At 46.1% G+C, this 19,788-nt stretch overlaps 1 protein-coding gene across 1 annotated transcript; it reads left to right on the forward strand.

Moving 5' to 3' along the window:
* The first annotated feature begins 14,349 nt into the window (after window positions 1-14,349).
* Window positions 14,350-14,814, forward strand: LOC118592409 (calmodulin-alpha-like). Its single transcript, XM_036201343.1, has one exon. The coding sequence runs from the start codon at window positions 14,350-14,352 to the stop codon at window positions 14,797-14,799; it is 450 nt and encodes a 149-aa protein (XP_036057236.1). The 3' UTR covers window positions 14,800-14,814.
* Window positions 14,815-19,788: the final 4,974 nt, after the last annotated feature.

Consider the following 19,788-nt stretch of genomic DNA (forward strand, 5'->3'; position numbering starts at 1 on the left):
AGCAACGTCTGACGCTTTAAGTGCTTTTCTTTCAGCAGGTCTGCACAACTTGGTAGTTCCAGCCATAATCTACTTGTCAAAGTGGAAGTGAGGAAAATCTCCCCCCAATCTAGTCCACTGACCAGAGTCCAGTTCACTGAGTGGGAATGGAGAGCTGGGGAGGCCAGAAAGCAACTAGAGAATGTAGCCCCAGACACTGAGAAACGAGTTTAGGGATCTTGACGTCAGTACCAGGCAAGAAGGGGTCTCCAGGGAACAAACTCCCCTTTCTCTTGATATACACGGAGGCTTCCCTAAAACAGGATGTGCTCTGGTTCTCCAAATGCCCACTTAGTTATTTATTTTTGTTTTTATTTTGAGACAAGTTCTCTCTGTAGCCCCGGCTTTCTTGGAACTCACTATGTAGAGCAGGTTAGCCTCAAACTCAGAGATCCCCCTGCCTCTGCCTCCCTAGTACTGGGGTTAAATGTGTTGTGCCACTACATCAGGCTCAAACTGTTCCTTCTTAAGAATTGCTCAGCATGTCATAGCAAATACTTGGTCTAACTTCCTCTTGGTAGCATCAACCAGTTTTTCCTGTTTTCACGTGTTCCATGCTTAGAGACATGGGTCAGCTCTGATATGCTCACCCAAAGAAGTGGGTGCATAGGGGTGTCAAAGGGTGATGCTTCTTTCAATCATGCCAGTCACTTCTGAAAGACCAGCATGTGGGAATGGCCCTACACGATGTTGACCTGTGTTGTTTCCCAGGATCTTGGGGAATACACTTCCGTTTAACCACTTGTTTCAAAGGTTGAAACAATCAAGTTGTTTGTTTGGTTGTTTCTTTGGTTTAAATTAAATTAAAAAAAAAAATCAGCTTTTCTCATCATAGGTGTTGTTGTCCATCTAATGACCAGGACCATGGTTTCTGCAGACAGACAGTTCCGGGTTCAAGACCCACATTGCCAACTCACCTGAGCCAGCTTGGGTGGACACAAGCTTTGATTTTTTTTCTATAGTCACAGAACAGGTTTGAAGTGAGTGTCTGTGAGAGTTTGTCTTGGCTGTTGCCTTAGTTAGGATTTTTATTGCTGTGAAGAGACACCATGACCACAGAACTCCTATAAGGAAAATATTTAATTGTGGCTCACTTACAGTTTCAGAGGTTCAGTCCATTATCATCATGGCGGGGAGCATGGCAGTGCGCAGGCAGATGTGATGCTGGAGAAGTAGCTGAGAGTGCTACATCTTGCAGGCAAAAGGAAGTTTACTGAGACATTGGACAGTATCCTGAGCATAGAAACCTCAAAGCCCACCCCACGCCTCCTCCAACAAGGCCACACCTCCTAACAATGCAGCTCTTTATGAGATTATGGGAACCAGTTACATTCAAACTACTACAGCTGCCAATTAGGCTAATTGGGAGGTGTCTAGGATTGATGAAAAGCACCTCTGTGTGTCTGTGGGGGCCTTTCCAGAGAGGGCAGAGACACACCCTGATATGGGCAGCACCTTCAAAGGGACACCCACAAAGGAAGTTGGGGGAAGATAGACTGAATGCCCGGCAACATCCCTTTGACTTTCCCGAGTGTACGAACGGTGGCTGTTATTGTCCTCAGGCTTTAGATCAGCGTTTGCTTCAACCTTCCCATAAGAGTGAAATTCCAGGGGTTCTCCAGGACTGGGACTGCTTGGGTATCTGGCTTCTTGAGCAGCTATGGGTTCTCTGCCCCTCCATTGGTTAACTACCCAGCTCCTATTGTGTAAACAAGTCCAGTACATCTTCTATCATCTTGTAAACACATATTCCGTCAGTTCCATTCTCTAGAGAACCCCACCACCAAGAAACAGACCCTATACTAGGGATACATTTGAACCTGGAGCCTCTAAAGAAGAAGAAGCAATCATGTGGCCTCAACCCCAAATATGTGGCTCAGTTATCCAACCACTGTGTGTATGGATGTTTAATAGAAAGCTAGAAGCAATGGAGCAACCATTTCTGCCACATTCTAATGGATGATCTGGACAAGCAGTTATTCAACGTTTCTGTGCCTTGGCTCCCTCATTCATTTAAACTCGTGGACCACTGCATTCGTAAAATAAAAAAAAAAAAAGGACATCAAAGGCTAGCGTTGTGCCTGATGTACCAAAACATCTAGTGAAAGACAACTCCTCTTCATGACTGTACAGTGCTTCCTACTTGCCTCTCAAAAAGCTCTGGCTGCCTGTCAAATTTCAGTGAAAAGAAGGAGATGAAATGTGATCCACTCAAGGATGCTGTGTGCCACCACACAGGGGGACATGGGCCGCGGGTGGGGGGTGAGAGATTGCCTTGATTCTAAGGCAGCCCCTAGCTTACCAGGTGGATTAAGACTGATTTTCTTTAGTATTTCAAGAGGCAACTTCTGAAAATTAAGCCCATAAGATACTGATACATCAAGTAAGCTATCAATTTTTGCATTATAGTGAGAAACAAAGCTAAGCTGCTTGGGTATTTGCATTCTGAGAAGTAAGGAGTATCATTAGGTTGGTGGGTCTTAGGCAATGAACACGTTCCTGGGGATTGCCTGTGGGAGTCAAAGCCACTTTCCCTATATTAATAAATTTAAAGTATGAATAAATGTTTCAGAGATCGTAAATCGACACTTACTGACATGGAACTGCCTCTTAATGGCGCTTTTCATTTCTTCGGTACGATTGCTCAAGTTGTGTGGAAATCAATCTGCTAACCTCTGAGCGTATCACATTTTGATGGCTGTTACGTCTTCAGTACCTTTTTATGACATCTAGTGTCTGAGATAAATGCATTGCTTCTGGTGGTTTTCGGCACTAGCAGTTATAAATGCTCACATGACATCGTTTTGTAATATAAAAACGTATTTTAGATTCTAATAACAGCTCGGTTGTCTGGAGGTTCTGAGCTGTGTGAACAGCTGCATGGCTCATGAGATGGGTTTCTGTCTCACAGCTGAAGTGATACCGTTTATAATTCGTTGGGATGAATAGCTTCGGAGCTAAGCAATTCTGAGTGTTTTATAACTTGGACAATTGCAGTTTCTTATGAGGCCTTGTGAGCATTTTGTATTGCACAATTTCAAATCTAGTTCCACGCCGATTAACACCTGGATACGTCCTGAGAATGTGTTGTTAGGGAAGTCTGCCATCGTGTGAACATACCTACACAAAATTTGAACCACTAAGTGATTCGACCACCTGGGATTCACCATCATATATGTGGCCTGTCATTGGCTGGAATATTATTAGTTGGCACACGAATGCACATGTGATATAGATCCACCTATAACATAACTGGATACTACTGACAGATTGTTGTCCTTGGGTCTTTGCCTTTTCTAATTTCTTTTTGTGTTTGTGTCCAGTCAGCACACCCTCCCATCTCCCCTGCTCTCTTCCCAAGGCCAGCTTGAAGCAGATGGGTGCAGTGGCCGGGTACCTCGTGTTGAAGCTGTGGGTTGAGCACAGGTGATGGAAGAGGGCGTGGTTGGGGGAGAGCTATCAGAGCACCACTGTAGACGTCATGGGAGCGAGAGACAGATTCTGACTGTCTCGGCAATTCCAAGTCTCAGTATGCCACAGCCGTCATGGCGACCCCGCAGACAGGCTTTTCTTCCATCTGCCTTTGTTCTTGTTACTTTTCCCAAGTAAGCACAGTGGAACACTGAGGCCGGACACTCGGGTTTGAGTCCCACAGGTCCCTTGGTATCTCTGAGATGCAGCTTTCTGATCTGTAGAATAATCCTGCTGACTTCACAAGGGGACATAAAGTTGGAACTGTAGAGGGGAATGCCTACCTGCAATGCCAGTCAGCTTCGTGTTACTATAGCAACCAGGGGAGATAGTTACCTACAAAGAGAAAAGGTGCATGTTTGGCTCCTCATTTCTATGGTTCTGGTCCATGATCAGTTGACATTGTTTTTGGGCTTGTGGTGAGGCAGGACATCATGGTGGGAGCTCATGGCAGGACAACACTCTTACCTGATGGTGAGGTAGAGAAAGGAAAAAATTGGACATACCCCCATGACTTGAAACTTCCACTAGGTTCTACCTGTTAACGTCCCCATCACTTCCCAATAGTGCCACAGGCTGAAGATCAAGCCTCTAATCCATGATCCCCTGAAGGACCCATATCCAACCCACAACAATAGGATTGGGTGTTGTAAAACCACCCCTGGGTGGCTTCGATCGTAACTTCCCACCTGACTGTCTCTGAGAATATTTTATCAGCCAGGAAACCCTTCAGCAGTGCCAAAAAAGCCTGCCTGACTCAGAAAACTAACTCATGTTCTTGAGTCACCGCAGAATGCTATTGCCACAGATTCTACTTTTTGCCAGAAGGCAAATATTAGCAGATACTGTCACATGCCCTTGCTCTGCCTCTCTGGAACTCTTCAGCCAGGAAGGAGTCCCACCCAGTTCCAGGCTGTGATAGTTAGTGTTAATTGTCCTGCATCTGGAATCACCCAGGAGACTGTAGTCGGGAGATTTCCTGTGTCCTGGCCAGCCAGCAGTCGAGACAAATCTCTCCCACTTGTGTCCCCCAAGTAAACACACAGAGGCTTATATTAATTATAACTGCTTTGCCATTAGCTCAGGCTCATTACTGACTAGCTCTTACACTTAAATTGACCCATAATTCTTATCTGTTTAGCCATGTGGCTTGGTACCTTTTCTCAGTTCTGCCTTGTCATCTTGCTTCCTCTGTGTCTGACTGGCAACTCTTGACTCAGCCTTCCTGTTCCCAGAATTCTCCTCATCTGTTTACCCTGCCTAGACTTCCTGCCTGGCTACTGGCAATCAGCATTTTATTTATCAACCAGTCAGGGCAACACACATCCACAGCATACAGAACAATATTCCACAGCAGGAGACAGTCGCTGCATGAGCCAAGGGGGGTTATCTTGATTATATTAATTGGTGTGAGAAGACCCATCTTAACTATAGACAGGACGATTCCTGGGTGGGGCTTTCTGAACTACATCCTCAGAGACAGGGAGCTGAGCAGCAGCCTGAGTTGGTCCCTCTCTGTTTTCCTGATTGTGGATGTGATGTGGGCAGATGCTGCAGACTCTTGCTTTCTTGGCTTCCCCAGCATGATGAACCCCTGGAACTGTGAGCAAAGATAAGCCCCTCTTCCCTTAGGCGTACATTATCACAGCAGCAGCGAAGACACGGGTTCCCAGGTCTCTGCGTCTCCCTTCCTCCACGCATTCAGTCATTCACGCGCATGTCCATCCGTATCTGTCTGCCCGTCCATTCCCCCATGCCATCAGTACACACGCCAGTCATGTCAAGCACTGTGCCAAGGTCTGGGGAGACAGAAACAGGAAGGAGAAGAGTCCTTCCCACTCTCTTACGAAGCTCCCACCCCAGTGAGTGGAGAGTGGACAGGATCGTCAGGCCTCCGGCGTGCGGATGGTGCAGGGTGCTGGCTTGCAGAATGTCAGAGATGGCACATTGCAGGGTTAGGGAAGGTCCAGCCCAATGCCTCGGCACAGTTTTTTTTGTGCAAAACAGTACAAAGCTGTTTCTGCCACAACCATGATCATGCCCAAATCTGCCTTTTAGGCCTACCTGCCTGCTGCATTCTTTAGAGACAATAATAGCACGTCACCTGCCTTTCCAAGACCCGCTTCGCCTTGCTTCCAGCTTTAACAGAGCACAGTGCTCTGGTACCCCTCAACTATTGAAATCTTTTCTGTGTCTACTTCCCTCCTCACAACCCTTAAAATTTGACCCAAAGGAGCACAAATATAAGACATCCTGGATTTAAAAAAATATATTTTTTTAATGTGCATTAGTGTTTTGCTTGCCTATATGACTGCATGGGGGTGTCAGATCCCCTGCAACTGGAGTTATAGACAGTTGTGAGCTGCCATGTGGGTGCTGGAAACCCAGGTCCTCTGAAGAGCTGCCAGTGCTCTTAACCACTGAGCCATCTCTCCAGCCCCACCCACTCCCCATCCTGGATATTCTTTTAGTGTATTTTATATACATGTATATACATAGCCACACAGTATACCTTAAAATGGAATCTACACGTGTATAGATTTGCAGGCGCGCACATCGTACGTGTGTAAGCACTGCTATGTACGTGAGTACGAACCTGTATAGTCCCTGAGAATCCTAATGGCTTGGTTGAGACTGACTGTTGTTGCTTCCTTGGAAATGAAGCTATAGCCAACTCCACCATTGCAGAAATAAAAGACTACCCACAGCTTATTTCATGAATAGACAGAAAGCTGAGAAGCCCAGAATATGCTGGGACCACTTGAGTTATAGGAGATTTAGTCTACCTTTCACCTTGGAGAAAGTTGTTTTCTGTTTTTCTGTTTTTGTTTTTGTTTTTTGATAGCAATAGTGTGAGTGATTTCTTCCATTCCTTTTAAACTAGAATAAGGCTCCTCCATAGACCTCAAGGCAGGAGTGGTTCACGGCTGAGTCATGGATGTTTGTTGATGGATGATATCATTCGTGTGTACCGTTATTTCTGCCATTGCCCTCTCAAAGGCAAATTGTCAGAGTTCCTCACGGCCATGAGAGGGACCCTTAGGGTTTCAGACAGGGGGAGAAAGATTTCTTTTGGATGTTGCTAGTCAAAGATGGCTCCGTGTTGGTGCCATTCATCACAGCAACGTATCAATGTGTGTATAATGCGCACGCTTCTCTGCCTGTGCTGGGCACTCTCCTTACTAATATGCTCCTCAGGATTGATACAGCCCTGCATTTGGTGTTTGAGATGGCCTGTCATTGACATCTCATAGGTGTTCTGGGAGGTAGGTTCTAATTTGCATGACAGTCTTTCAAAATGAGGATAGTAAAACGGAGAGATTCAATAACCCAAAGCCACACACAACTAGGATGTGATGTGGGGACACCCTGGCTCTCAAGTCCCAGCTTCCTCCATTACCAGTGTCCCTACCATTACCAGCACAAATCCAACCTCCCAGCCCTGGAAGGACAGGAAGAAGAACCAGGGAGAAGGGGATGATCTTCGTAAGAGGCTTGTTTCTTTCTAGATTTCCAGCAGGGGGTGCCAATGGCTTAAATTATCTGGGTTCCGCTTGAGAAAGACCTTATCCTAAACCATTGTTCATTACTCTTGAAATAGTTCAAATGTAGGAAAGATCCAGTACATGAGGAAAATCAAGTGAATGTTCTAGTACATTTCTTGGAGGACTTGCAAAAGGGCATTGTTAACTAGAAGCCCAATAAACCAGGCTTACTGCTAGACTCACTGTGTGGGAAAGCCTGCTCACCATTGACTTGCATATCCTTAACTGTATGGAGGGCAGTCCCCTACTTTGTAAAGTTTGGGGGTTCAGCCTGTCCACACTCACTGCATTGCCCCTTTGTGCTGGGAAGTTTTCTGTCTAGTGGTGTTTGTCATATCCTTTACAGGAAATTTCCTCAGAGGGACAACCCCCAGACGGTTCCACCTCCATCTGCATAGCTCCCAGGAGGCCAGGTCAGAAGTGCTCCTTGCAGAGAGTCTCTATGAGGGGTCTCTGCACCCTCCCCTGAACTTCCCTACCCTTTCAGTAACACAGTTAGCAATGAGTGGCCATGTTTTCTGTTTGTTTTTTAGTTTCAAGACAGGGTTTCTCGGTGTAGTTTTGGTGGCTGTCCTGGAACTTGCTCTGTAGACCAGGCTGGCCTCAAACTCAGAGATCAGCCTGTCTTTGCCTTCCAAATCCTGGGATTGATTAAAGGCTTGTGCCACTTGGGAGCTTTTAGGGCAAATGGACCCAGTTCCTTCCGAGGTTCCAAAGGTTTCTCCAACCTTCTACATGTGGCCCTGCTACTCTGAAGAGCCCCGACAATTTTAGGGGACCCTCAGCAGTCTCTCAGTTATGGTTGATTTGTCCCATGTAGCCCATATGCGAGAGCCATAAGGTGACAGTGTGGGTGGTGGACTTTGGGAGGTGCTGAGGTCCTGAATGAATGTGGCTAGCACCTGGTGAAAGCCTTGCTCTTCCGCTGTGAGGACCATAGATAGCTAGATGCTCCCCATGACCAGAGACGGGCATCTCACCAGATGCCAGGTCTGTTAGCACCTTCATTTTGAACTCCCAGACTCCAGAACTCTCAACAACGTATTTCTGTTTGTAAAGAGTCTAAGTTTGTGACATTTTGTTTGCTGCATCGGACAAAATGGATAACGACACCCCCAAAGTGATCCGTTTTCTGTGTGTCCTGTGTAGAGACAACATTGATTCAGAGGGAAATGTCCTACTGTAGCCACCAGCCAGGGGCTAGGTTCAGAATCTAGTTCTGCCTCTGTGGGCTCATCAGCAGCCCCTGGGCAGGCTGCTAGCCGGCTCTGGACCACAGCTTCCTCACCAGCGAAATGAAAACAGTGAACTCCACCCTCAGTGTGGCCGGGCCTATTCCACAAATAACGTAAGGATTTGAGGCTTATTGCCGAGTGCACAGCAAACACTCAGTACGCCTTAGCTGCTGTATTTGTGCAGGCCAGGACTCCACAGAAAGGAACTTTGTCTCTTGTCGCTGAGGTCCTCACTAATGTCCCCACTATTTTTTCGACTTTTGGCGACATGTCCAAACTTTGGTCTCCCCCTGGGAACATGACACCCCTCCCTTCATCCTTCCCAAGTGCAAACTCCCTCCTTCTGGGTAGCACAGGGAGTTCTGGGTCTTGGAGTCAGGGACCCGGGCACTTGTCCCTCAGAACCAACAAGCTTGAAGGTCAGTTGAAGTTCAGCAGGGCCTCTCTTCTGACTTTACTGTTTATTGAGCTGGGGCATTTGTAAATCAAAGACCCATCTTGTGGTCCCCAGAGCCAAGGCCAAGAGGGTAAGCAGACAATACATCCCTTCTCTGGAGGCCCTGTTTACCTTCCGGGAGCAGGCAGGGTGTGGCAAGAACTTCTGGGGTAGCGAGAATTGCAGGGTGTGGTGAGAATGTTGGGTGTGGCTGCCCAGGCCAGACCTTGCAGAAAGCTGCCAAGCAACAAACCAGGGGACCCAGTGGCCCAGGTCTGACTGTGGGGAAGCGGGTGTTGGTGTCTGTTGAGGCCTGACTCTGTGGTAGAGTAAATACAGCCTTCGCTTCCCTCACTTGCCAAACACAATAGCACACCCAAAACTTACTTCCCTCAACATAGATGGCCCTCCATAGCTTTTCTGTCATGTTAAAAAGCAAACGGGGGAGAGGGGTTTCGTGGAAGTCTTGGCATCCACTTGGCACCCACATTCACTATCTTTGTGACACTGGTGAATTGGCTGGAAATTCTAACTTAATTCATATGCATTCATGCAGCATTCTCTTCATCCAGGCTTGAGGCTGCGCCTGGATCCCCCTAGGATTATCCAGAGACCAGGTGATATGAATTCACAACATTCCCCCACAGTTGGGCATGCCCGGTGGACCTAGACACTTCTGCCTAGCCATTTCCGGGTCAAAACATCTTGAGTGACCAGGACCCCGTGGCTTTGCATGGTTACATAAAGCAGCGCAACCATGTGATCTACGCGCATGCGTGGAGTAGCCACATGAGCCTGTGTGCGCAGGTGCAGCCCAGCCTTTATAAGCTGGCGCCAAATTCCCTGGGTCCTCCTTTCCCTTGATCACGGGTGTTTTCTGCAGGCCTGTTCACATCTATCTCTCTCTTTCCTAGTCTGTCTCTCTCTTTCCTAGCTTAATAATTTCCTAGCTTAATAAAACTCTTGTTAGTGGATTCTGTTGTGTTTTGTGACATTTCCTCATAGGGTAAGAGCGCCACCAAATAACTAACACCAGGGACCTCTGACCGTCCATGAGGTTATTTTGGAGACTGTAGAAGACCGGCTAGTGCTCCGGGAGGAGAAGAGTTTGAACTGGGAGCCAGGGCACAATTCCCTACCTTGTAGCTCACTGGGTGAGACACCTGGAATGAGACCCAGAAAGAGATGGGCATCCATCCATTTCCTAGGCTTGCTGTGAGTGTTATGCCCAGATCATGACCCCAAAGAGACCACTGAAGACCGTGGATGTCCAGAATGCAACAGCAAGGTTTATTCTGTTTGAGTTTACAAGTCTACACAGGGAACTCATTCCTGTGCCCAATACAGTGAGGCAGGGTGGAGTTGCTCTTTCTTTGTGTGGCTAGCTATTTAAGCCCTTCAGGGCAGTTGGGGGGGTTGGCTTGGGTGCTCCTGGGATTGGTTTATTTTTATCTCTGTTCTCTTTTAATTGGGTGAGGGAATGTAACCTTTGAATTTATTTGTTGGGGGTCACAATTATCATTTTGGGGGCTGTCCGGGACAAGTCCCAGGCTTTGTCCTTGAGCTGCCATGGGGGCTGGCTGGCCTTGCACATTCACATTGACCCATGCACATAGCTCTAAGTTGGTGAGGGGTCCCAGACAGTAAACACCTGGCTGAACCTTGAACAGTCAGAGTTTGTGCAGAAAGGGAGCTACTGCAAGGACTGTGTCTCTTGTTCATGGCCCTCCCAGAAACTGCTTGCTCAAGTCTCAGGAAACTGAAATTAAGGCCTGATCTGTTAGAAAAGACTGAGCAGCCTGTTATGGCATCTGTTTGGTCCTTTAAGTGAGCATGAAAAGGACCAGCGGGTAGAGAGGGCTTAGAACAGCCATCTTTCGGGGGAAGCCTCTGGAGTGACCCAAGACATTGACCCTCCCCAGGTATGGCTCAGGTCTGGCCAGCTTTCAGGCCCATGAGCCACATATCCCCACGACAGGTATGAACATGGCCCAACACAAAACCATAAAGTTACTTCAAACATTTTGAGATCCTTTACAATTAAAAATTTAAAAAATAGAAAGAAAGAAAGAAAAAGAAAGAGAGAGGGGGAAAAAAAGAACCTCTATTGCAAGGTTCTTGGGGCACTCAACACTTCTTCCCCTTCTGGGGCTGGATAAACACCAAGAGGGTGTGAAACTCCCCCCTTTTGGGGCTCCATGCTCCCCCACACCCACACCCACTGCTATTGTCACCCAAAGGTTTGAAAGCCCTCTGTAAATGTTGATCACATGCAGCCGTCTTCCTGGGCCTGACTGTCTGAGCGTGTTGTCTGGGGGTGTTGGAAGTTGCTCCTTTGGACTCAAGCCAAAACCAAATGACTCAGTTGCATGAGAAAACAGATGGTCCAAGACTGTTCAGCAACAAGACTGGGAGTGGATCCCAGCTTTGGGGGCTTAGTTTTGGGTTTTTCTGTGGATCTGGAAAAGATGTGAAGTACACAAGGGTACGGTCCTCAGAGCAGCCTGCAAGTGAGGCCTCACAGGGAGCTCCAGCGTCGGGTGGATGTTCTGCAAACAGTGAGAATGGGGACAGTGGCCTAGTGATGGGATCAAAGGTGAGCAAGCCTGGCTTTAGAACCTTGAGGTAAGTGTGGGAGATCAGTTGGACCTGACGGACCTCCCTGGCTTTGGTGAGATTGTGCAAGGTGATTCGGGAAACATAGTGGATGCCCCACAGGTTCCCAGAACAGTCTCAGACTCTTTCTGTGAGGGCTCCAGGCTCTTTTGTGGTTAGAGAGGTTAGAGAGAGACTCCTAGGGCCCTGAGGGTGATGGCTTGGGTGTGGCTTGGGAGTTGAACTAGTGCTTTCTCAACCCCACCCACTCCCAAGCCCTGAGGTATTACAGAGACCCAGCAGGCACAGGTCTCCCAGGAAAAGGCTGCAGCAAGTCCTACCAGAGCTGAGCCTCCAGAGGAAAGAGGTGCCTTAGGTTCTAGAGCCAGGCATCACCCACCATTTCAATAAGACTCAATCCGACAGATACTCCTCAGTGCCTACTGTGTGCTCTTCTGTCACACCTTAGGTTTAGTCAGTGGAGGGACTGATGGATGAAAACACAAGTATGTTGCCATTCAATTTTCAACAGTCCTGTGTGCCCACGAGACAGCTGTGCATTGCCCAGGCAGGGTGGAGTCGAGAGATGCTTCTGAGAGCATCATCCATGGCTTCTCCTCTGAGTTCAGTGGTCTGGTGGCCCCAGAAGCAAAGCCCTGGCCAGTTAGCCTCTCACTCTCCAGATTTCTCTTCTCTGCACTCAGCTCCTCCCTCCCGGGCACATTGCTTCATCCAGCTCCATGGTGATTTTGAAAACTGATTTTTTTTTTTTTTTTTCAATTGAATCTGGTTTTTCCAGTTTCTCTTGGCAGAAACTCTGGTTGGTGGAAGGCTGCTACATCCTACACAGAAGTAGAAACCATCTCTTTTACTTTTGTGTATTTCTTTTCTTGTTTGGTTCATTTGTGTGTATGTGTGTGTGTGTGTGTGTGTGTGTGTGTGTGTGTGTGTGTGTGTTGTTTCTGTTTTAAGACACAAATTGTCCATGAATGTGATATCTTCCTACAAAATTTAAAAGGAATATTTGGGAACATGGGAGTTCTCTTTGCCCTTTTTAACACAAGGGCTCCCTTTTTCCTCAGCTTGGTGATTCTCCCCCAGGCCACACCTGTGGCCTCTCTGTTCCTTTCTCTTTCTTTGGTGGCTAGGAGAGAAAGGAGGTGGCTGAACCTGGTTGGTGAATGCAGCAACACAGGACAAGCTCAGCTTAAACTTTTCCCTTCTTCTTCCCGGGAAATGATCTGTGAGAAACACTAGTTCTCCTCCGTGGATACGTGCCCTCCTCTGCTCTATGTCACTCTGCCAGGCAAAGATCGTCATCAGACCTTTGCTACCCCAGGGGAACAAGCTGAGTAGTTCCCAGCCTTGAGTTGGTTCAAGATTTCTTCAGCCTTGCCCCCTAATAACCCCTTTTGCCTGGAGAAATGTTTATGCCACCTTAGATATACAAATGTATAAAATAGTTACTCGATTTCAGTGTTGACTGAGAATAAATAATAAAGAAATGTGTTTTAAAATAATTGTATTTGGTCTATATGTAATTTTACTAGTTATAATAAAGATGTGCCTAAGTTTTAATATTAGCAAGAAGCATGTATTTGCTTATTTTTACATAAGTAATTAAATCTTGGCTGAGTATTTGATACTGCAGGACATAACACATCTTCAGCATTTTTTTAGTTGATTGATATTTTGATTTATAATCATTAATGCTGAGAATTTCCCCTTCTCATGCGTATATAGTGTAAAAATGGAAGAAACATGTTTAGGACCATTTTAGAAACTGCTGGAAAATCTTTCCTAACCCCAAGCCAAAATTCATTTAATGATTTTTAAATAAAACTCAAGTCAGCAACTGTAAAAAAATCAAACATTCGGGCCAATGAGATGGCTCAGTACCTGGCTGAGTTGAATCCCCTGGACCCACGTGGGAGAAGAAAACTGATACCTGTAAGCTGTCCTCTGACCCAGAATGTGCTAGTGGCACAAGCATGCCCATCCACCACCCACCCATACACCCACAAACACCACCCCAGCCCCACACCAATGGGAAATGTGTGTTTTGTTTATTTGTTTTCTTGTAGACAGGGTCTCACTGTATAGTCCCTGGCTGACCTGAAACTCACTCTGTAGGCCAGACTGGCCTTAAACTCACAGAGATCCTCCTGCTTCTGCCTCCAAGTCCTGGGATTAAAAGGTTAGAGGCATGTGTCACCAAGCCAGACATACATATATGTATATATATGCATATTTTTAAAAATTAAAGCATTCTAATACAACAAAAAATACTAACTTGATACTTACTGAGGGATGATAGTAAAAATATATTTAAAAGTCTTTGCTTTCTGTAATTCAACTTTTATGTTTCCGTAAGAACAAAAAGTTTCACGTATACAGTTAAAACAGTGCAGATCCCGATACACACAACATGCAGTCATCTCCAGTCTGCGCCAAGCTGCTTTAGTCTCTGCTCCCCAGCCACGTGCGGCCACACTGTAGCAACAGAGTGCAGTGCACACATCCACGTCCAGAGCTTAGGCTGCAGTGAGGTCAAGGAAGGCAGCAAAGGCCAGGCTTCCAGAAACTTCCAAGGCTCACTGTGTGCTTGATTTCCAGTTTGTCTTTGGGTCCTTGAACATCCAGAAGCCTTTTATTGTTGTTGAATTATTCACAAGCCCCACATGGGATCACACTACAGTTTACAAGGTTGTGAATTAGAAGGAGGCTGGACTTTGCATTAAACATGTTCATAACTTATATTTTCCCAATAAAAATAAGGATGTTAAGAGCATGGACATGTAAAGGATAGGAGAATGAGCCACCTCAAAGTGCAGCTTTGGTATAAGGACTTCTGGAATAAAAGCTTAATTGAAAAAGCAGATGCAGCCAGGCAGTGATGGTGCATGTCTTTAATCCCAGCAGAGCATATTTCTGCTCTTGTGTTTAAAAAGAAGGATAGGAGTCCGGGCGCAGCGAACGAGCCGGGTGGTTGTGTGGTCGCGTCTCGGAAACCAATAGCCCTTGCGGAATGGCTGACCAACTGACCGAAGAGCAGACTGCAGAATTCAAAGACGCCTTCTCACCCTTTGACAAGGATGGCGATGGGACTATAACAGCAAAGGAGCTGGGGTCTGTGGTGAGGTCTCTGGGGCAGAACCCTACAGAAGCAGAGCTTCAGGACATGACTAATGAAGCAGATGCAGATGGTAATGGCACAATTGACGTCCCTGAATTTCTGACAAGGATGGCAAGAACAATGAAAGATACAGACAGCGAAGAGGAAATTAGAGAGGCATTCCACGTGTTTGATAAGGATGGCAATGGCTATATCAGTGCAGCAGAGCTCCGCCATGTGATGACAAACTGTGGAGAGAAGCTAACAGATGAAGAGGTGGATGAGATGATCAGGGAAGCAGACATCGATGGGGACGGTCAGGTAAACTATGAAGGGTTTGTACAAATGATGGCAGCAAAGTGAAGACATTGTACAGAATGTGTTAAATTTCTTGTGCAAAATTGTTTATTTGCCTTTCTTTGTTTGTAATTTATCTGTAAAAGGTTCCTCTACTGTCAAAAAAAATGCATGTGTAGTAATTAGGACTTTATTCCTCCATGTTTTCTTCCCTTATCTTCTGTCATTGTCCTTAAACCTTATTTTAGAAAACAAGTCACATGTTGCACGTGGCTTACTCTGGATATATCCAAGCCCTTCTGCACATCTGAACTTAGATGGAGTTGGTCAAATGAGGGAACATCTGGGTTATGCCTTTTGAAAGTCGGTTTAGGATATGTCGGCATGTTGTTGTTGAAGCGTGGACTGTGGACAGTCAACAATATGTACTTAAAAAAAGTTGAACTATTGCGAAAGGGGTCTTTTATCCAGGTACTCGGACATTCTTTTTTTGTACTGCTGGTCTTGTACCAGAAACATTTTCTTTTGTTGTTACTTGCTTTTTAAACTTTGTTTAGCCACTTAAAGAAAATCTGCTTATGGCACAATTTGCCTCAAATCCATTCCAAGTTGTATATTTGTTTTCCAATAAAAAAATTACAATTAAAATAAGATAAAACACAAAGGAGGATAGATTGTTGGGTGATGGTGATCCATGCCTTTAATTCCATCCATCATTCAGGAGGCAGAGGTCTGTGAGTTTGAGGCCAGCAGAGTTCCAGAAAAGCCAAAGCTACACAGAGGAACCTTGTCTAGGAAGGAAGGAGAGAGAGAGAGAGAGAGAGAGAGAGAGAGAGAGAGAGAGAGAGAGAAAGGGAGGGAGGGAGGAAGGAAGGAAGGAAGGAAGGAAGGAAGGAAGGAAGGAAGGAAGGAAGAAAGAAAATAGATGCAAGGCAAGCCACCCTCTCTACTTGTCTGGCTAACAGCATGGTATCTGTGCTGGGAATCACCGACAGCCATAGATCCTAGAGAGCAATGGCACCCGAAGACTCTGTGGGATGAATTTTCCTGACTGTTCATCCTATCCATTAATCTTCTTTTTAGTTGCCTACCCACAGTTTGCTACCCTAGAGACCAAAGTTTGTCCTTTCCCTTCTCTGAAATTTATTGGTGTTTTCCCCACCGTGGAGTGCTGAGGCCTGAAGCCCTGTCTTTGAATATGTTGGTCAGCATTTTTCTATCAGTTGAGCTATGTCCCAGCTCGGCTATCCTTTAAAGATACATGTACTTTTGAAGAACCAGCAAGACGGTTCATTGGTTAAAATGTGTGCCAGCAAAGCTGGTGACTCCAGCTCTGTCATTGGAAAAGCTCACTCTTTGGTACCAACTTCTATTTTAGTGACTTTTCTATTGCTGTGATAAAACACCAAAACCAAGGCGACTTATAAACGAAAGTGTTTTACTTTGGGGCTTACAGTTTCAGAGTGTTAGAGTCCGTGATGGTCATAGAGGAAGCAAGGCATCAGGCAAGCAGATAGGCATGGTGCTGGAGCAGCAGCTGGGAGCTCACATCTTAATCCACAAGCACAAGGCAGAGAGAGATCATTTGGAATGGCATGGGCTTCCGAAAACTCAAAGCTGATCCCCCAGTGATGCAATTCCTCCAACAAAGCCACACCTCCTAATCTTTCCCAAACAGTTCCACCAACTGGGAACCAAGTAGTCAAACAAATAAGTCTATAGGGCCATTCTCATTCATACCTCCACAAATGCCAACCAAGAACCAAAAGGGCAGAAGGAAAGAGATTTTTTGACTGCCCTATAAAGATAGATGTATGAGAAAGAATTTAGAAGGGCCAGGCTGGGTGATGAATGCCTTTAATCCAAGCACTCCAGAGGCAGAGATAGGTAGAACTCTGTGAGTTCAGGACGCCAGCCTGGTTTACATAGCAAGTTCCAGGCCAGCCAAAACTACATAGCAAACCCTGTCTAGGATGGAAGGAAAGAAAGAAGGAATGAAGGAAGAGTAAAAACAGAGGACCCACTCAATGCATCACCGTATCTACTACACATGTAGCAATGTGTACAAAAGCTTGTCTTGTATCTTCTATACAGTGGGAAGGATTGGCTTTAACCACTAAGGTTGATCATCTTCTGTTGCTTAATGATTGTTCTTATTGCAAATAGTTTCATTTGTTAAAGTTAATACCTTTCCTTTCTATTTAGACAATACCTGATAATTGTTCTTACTGTATATAGTTTTACTATGTTAGAGTTAAAATTCCCTTTCTATTTAGACAAAAAGGGGAAATGTGGAAGAATCTTTTAGTACACTGTGAGGATATGTCACTCTGGTTGGTTTAATAAAAAGCTGAACAGTCAGCGGCAAGGCAAGGTTTTCGGGGCAGAGAGGATGCTGGGAAGAAGAAAGCAGAGTCACTAGCCTTCAGGCATGAAGGAAGCAGGAAAGCAGCTTGGGCAGTACAGAGTAAAGGTAATAAAGCCATGAGACAGAAAGTGAATTAATAAAAATGTGTCAAATTATAAGAACTAGTTAGAAACAAGCCTAAGCTATTGGCCAAGTTTTCATAATTAATAACAAGTCTCTGTGTGGTTATTTGGAACTGGCAATCAGGACAGAAATGTCCAACTACAATCTACCTTTGTTTATTGGAGTGGATTGGGTTTCATCAGGAGAACCTGATGGTGGCTGCCTAGTCAATTAGTTTAGCTCAGTTTGCAGCAGGTCCCTAGGAAAGAGATAGGTACACATCAAATTTTTACAAACACCGTCAACACTGAAAGTTCTATTGGTCTTTCTATTACAAGTGTATGAGAACATCTTTTCTTGTAGTCACTCTCATGGATCATTTACTTTAAAAAATTGTATAAAGACTTCCTTTCTCTTTAGTTATGAATATATGCATATCTGTGTAGGGGTTTGTGCATGTGAGTGCAGGAGCCTGCAGAAGCCAGAAGCATCAGGTCACCGGGTGCTGGAGTTGCAGATAGTTGTATGCTGACCAACATGGGGGCCAGGAATCAAACTCAGGTCCTATGGAAGGGCAGGAAACACTCCCAACAGCTGAATCATCTCTCCAGCCGCCCCCACCCTGTCTCTTTCATGTTTATCATTTGTGTGTATTTACCCATTCTGAAACCATAAGTGGTAAAGTAGTGAAAATAACTAGTATATTGAGCAATGTACCTTTAGCATTTTACAAACACCACTTCTCGCAATCCTGGTAATTCCATCAGCTAACTATGAGCCGATCTAGGCATGAGAAGCTCAGAGAGGTTGAACCACTGGGTCCAAGGACAAGAGCAAAGGCAGGCAGATGTGGGAGCAAAGGCAGCTTGCTCTGTCCTGAGGAACTGAGACATCAGGGACAGACTTCATGAAAAGGTCTGCATTGTGTTTTGTGGGTTTTTTTTTTAACAAGAGTTGTTTCCAAGAATGTGTGTGTGGTTTGTGTGCATATGTGGAAGCCTCTTTGAAGTTCAGAAGAGGAAATCATATCCCCTGGAGCTAGTGTTATAGGAGGTTGAAAACTTCCCCATACCTGTGCTAGGATCCGAACTCAGTCCTTTACAAGAGTAGCACTTGCTCTGAACTGTGAAGCCATCTCTCCAGCCCCACGTTGTTTTAAGAATGCCATATGGAGCAGGGCATGGTTGCTCATATTTTTAATCCTGGCAACTGGAAGGCAGAGGAAGGCAGATCTCTGTGAATTTGAGACTAGCCTAGTCTCTGTAGTGAGTCCCAGATACAGTGAGACCCTATCTAAAATGAAACAAGCAAATAAGTGAGGGCCAGTAAGGTGGGTCGGCAGGTCAGAGTCCTCAGCACACACGCCTGGGACCTGAGTTTGATCCCAAGAACGCGTGGTAGAAGGAAAGAACCTACTCCAGCAACCTTGGGAAAGCTCCTCTGACCTCTGCACGGGCACATTCTGGAACACGGGGAAACGGGTGGTCTACCAGTCTTCTCATAGCTAGGTTCTAGAAGGCAGGTACCACTCCTGAGTTAATGTTTGCCCTCGTGATTCCCAAGATGTGTGTGTGTGTGTGTGTGTGTGTGTGTGTGTGTGTGTGTGTACGCCAAGCAAGGTGCATTGTATTAAAAACAGGTCAGAATTGAGAGTGAGGAGGGTGCAGCGGTTTGTGTGTCTGGGCTGCGGAAGGCAGGGACTGCGATTTGGGGAAGGTGGCCTTGGCTGCTGTCATTTCTGAGAAATGCCAAAAGACCTTAACATATGACAGCTCCCAGGTCAGCGGGGCAGCTCTGGAGACAATGAATTCAGAGACCTGGGATGTCCCCTCTGTTTCCTCCCTTCCTCTTCTGTGACACTTTCCCCAGCTGCTTAACACCTCTTCCCTTTCCACTGTGGGGGCAGAACCAGAGTGGGGAGGCCTTTGCAGCTGGGTTTCTCTTATGGGCTGCAGATGCATTTGGTCGTCAGCCAGGTGTGCAGCCGCACGGGGTCAGAGGTGCATTTCCTGTGAAGAGGCTGCGGCTTCATGGGTCTTTCCTAACCCCGGGAGGGGCTTCGGATTGCGCATGAACATTTAATGACATTTTAACTACCCACTTTTTCCTCCCTGACTTCCCTTCTGTTAATGGGCCTGGAGCAGCTGTGGGCACTTTCGGCGGTGGGGGAAGGGGGGGTTCACCTAGAGGAATATTAACTAGGATCTGTCATTGAGTTTGGGCTAAGTAGGCTCTAGTCACATGTTTTCTGTCATATCCAGGGTGTGTTTTGTCAGTTCATCCCAGTGTGGGAACACTGCCAAGAATCCTTTCATCCCCTTCTGGTGCCTGCACCTGACTAGAGAGGAAGCCGAAGGGCCTGGGGTTGTGTCACAATAAGAGTCTATCCTGCAAGGATGAAATTTCAAATAAAAGCTCCCCAGAAGTCCTAATAAGCATGTCAGGTAATCAGGGACTGTCCACCAGGAGCTACTATTGTGGGGATTGGCTTGCCTTGGGGATCCCTTGGGTTGTTCATTTGAATTTGTTCCCAGCTGATCATCCACAGAAGTAACTGATCAGTTGTGCATTCTAGTTTGACTTAC

This window comes from Onychomys torridus, chromosome 10 (assembly GCF_903995425.1).
Source record: "Onychomys torridus chromosome 10, mOncTor1.1, whole genome shotgun sequence".
Lineage (NCBI taxonomy): Eukaryota > Metazoa > Chordata > Mammalia > Rodentia > Cricetidae > Onychomys > Onychomys torridus.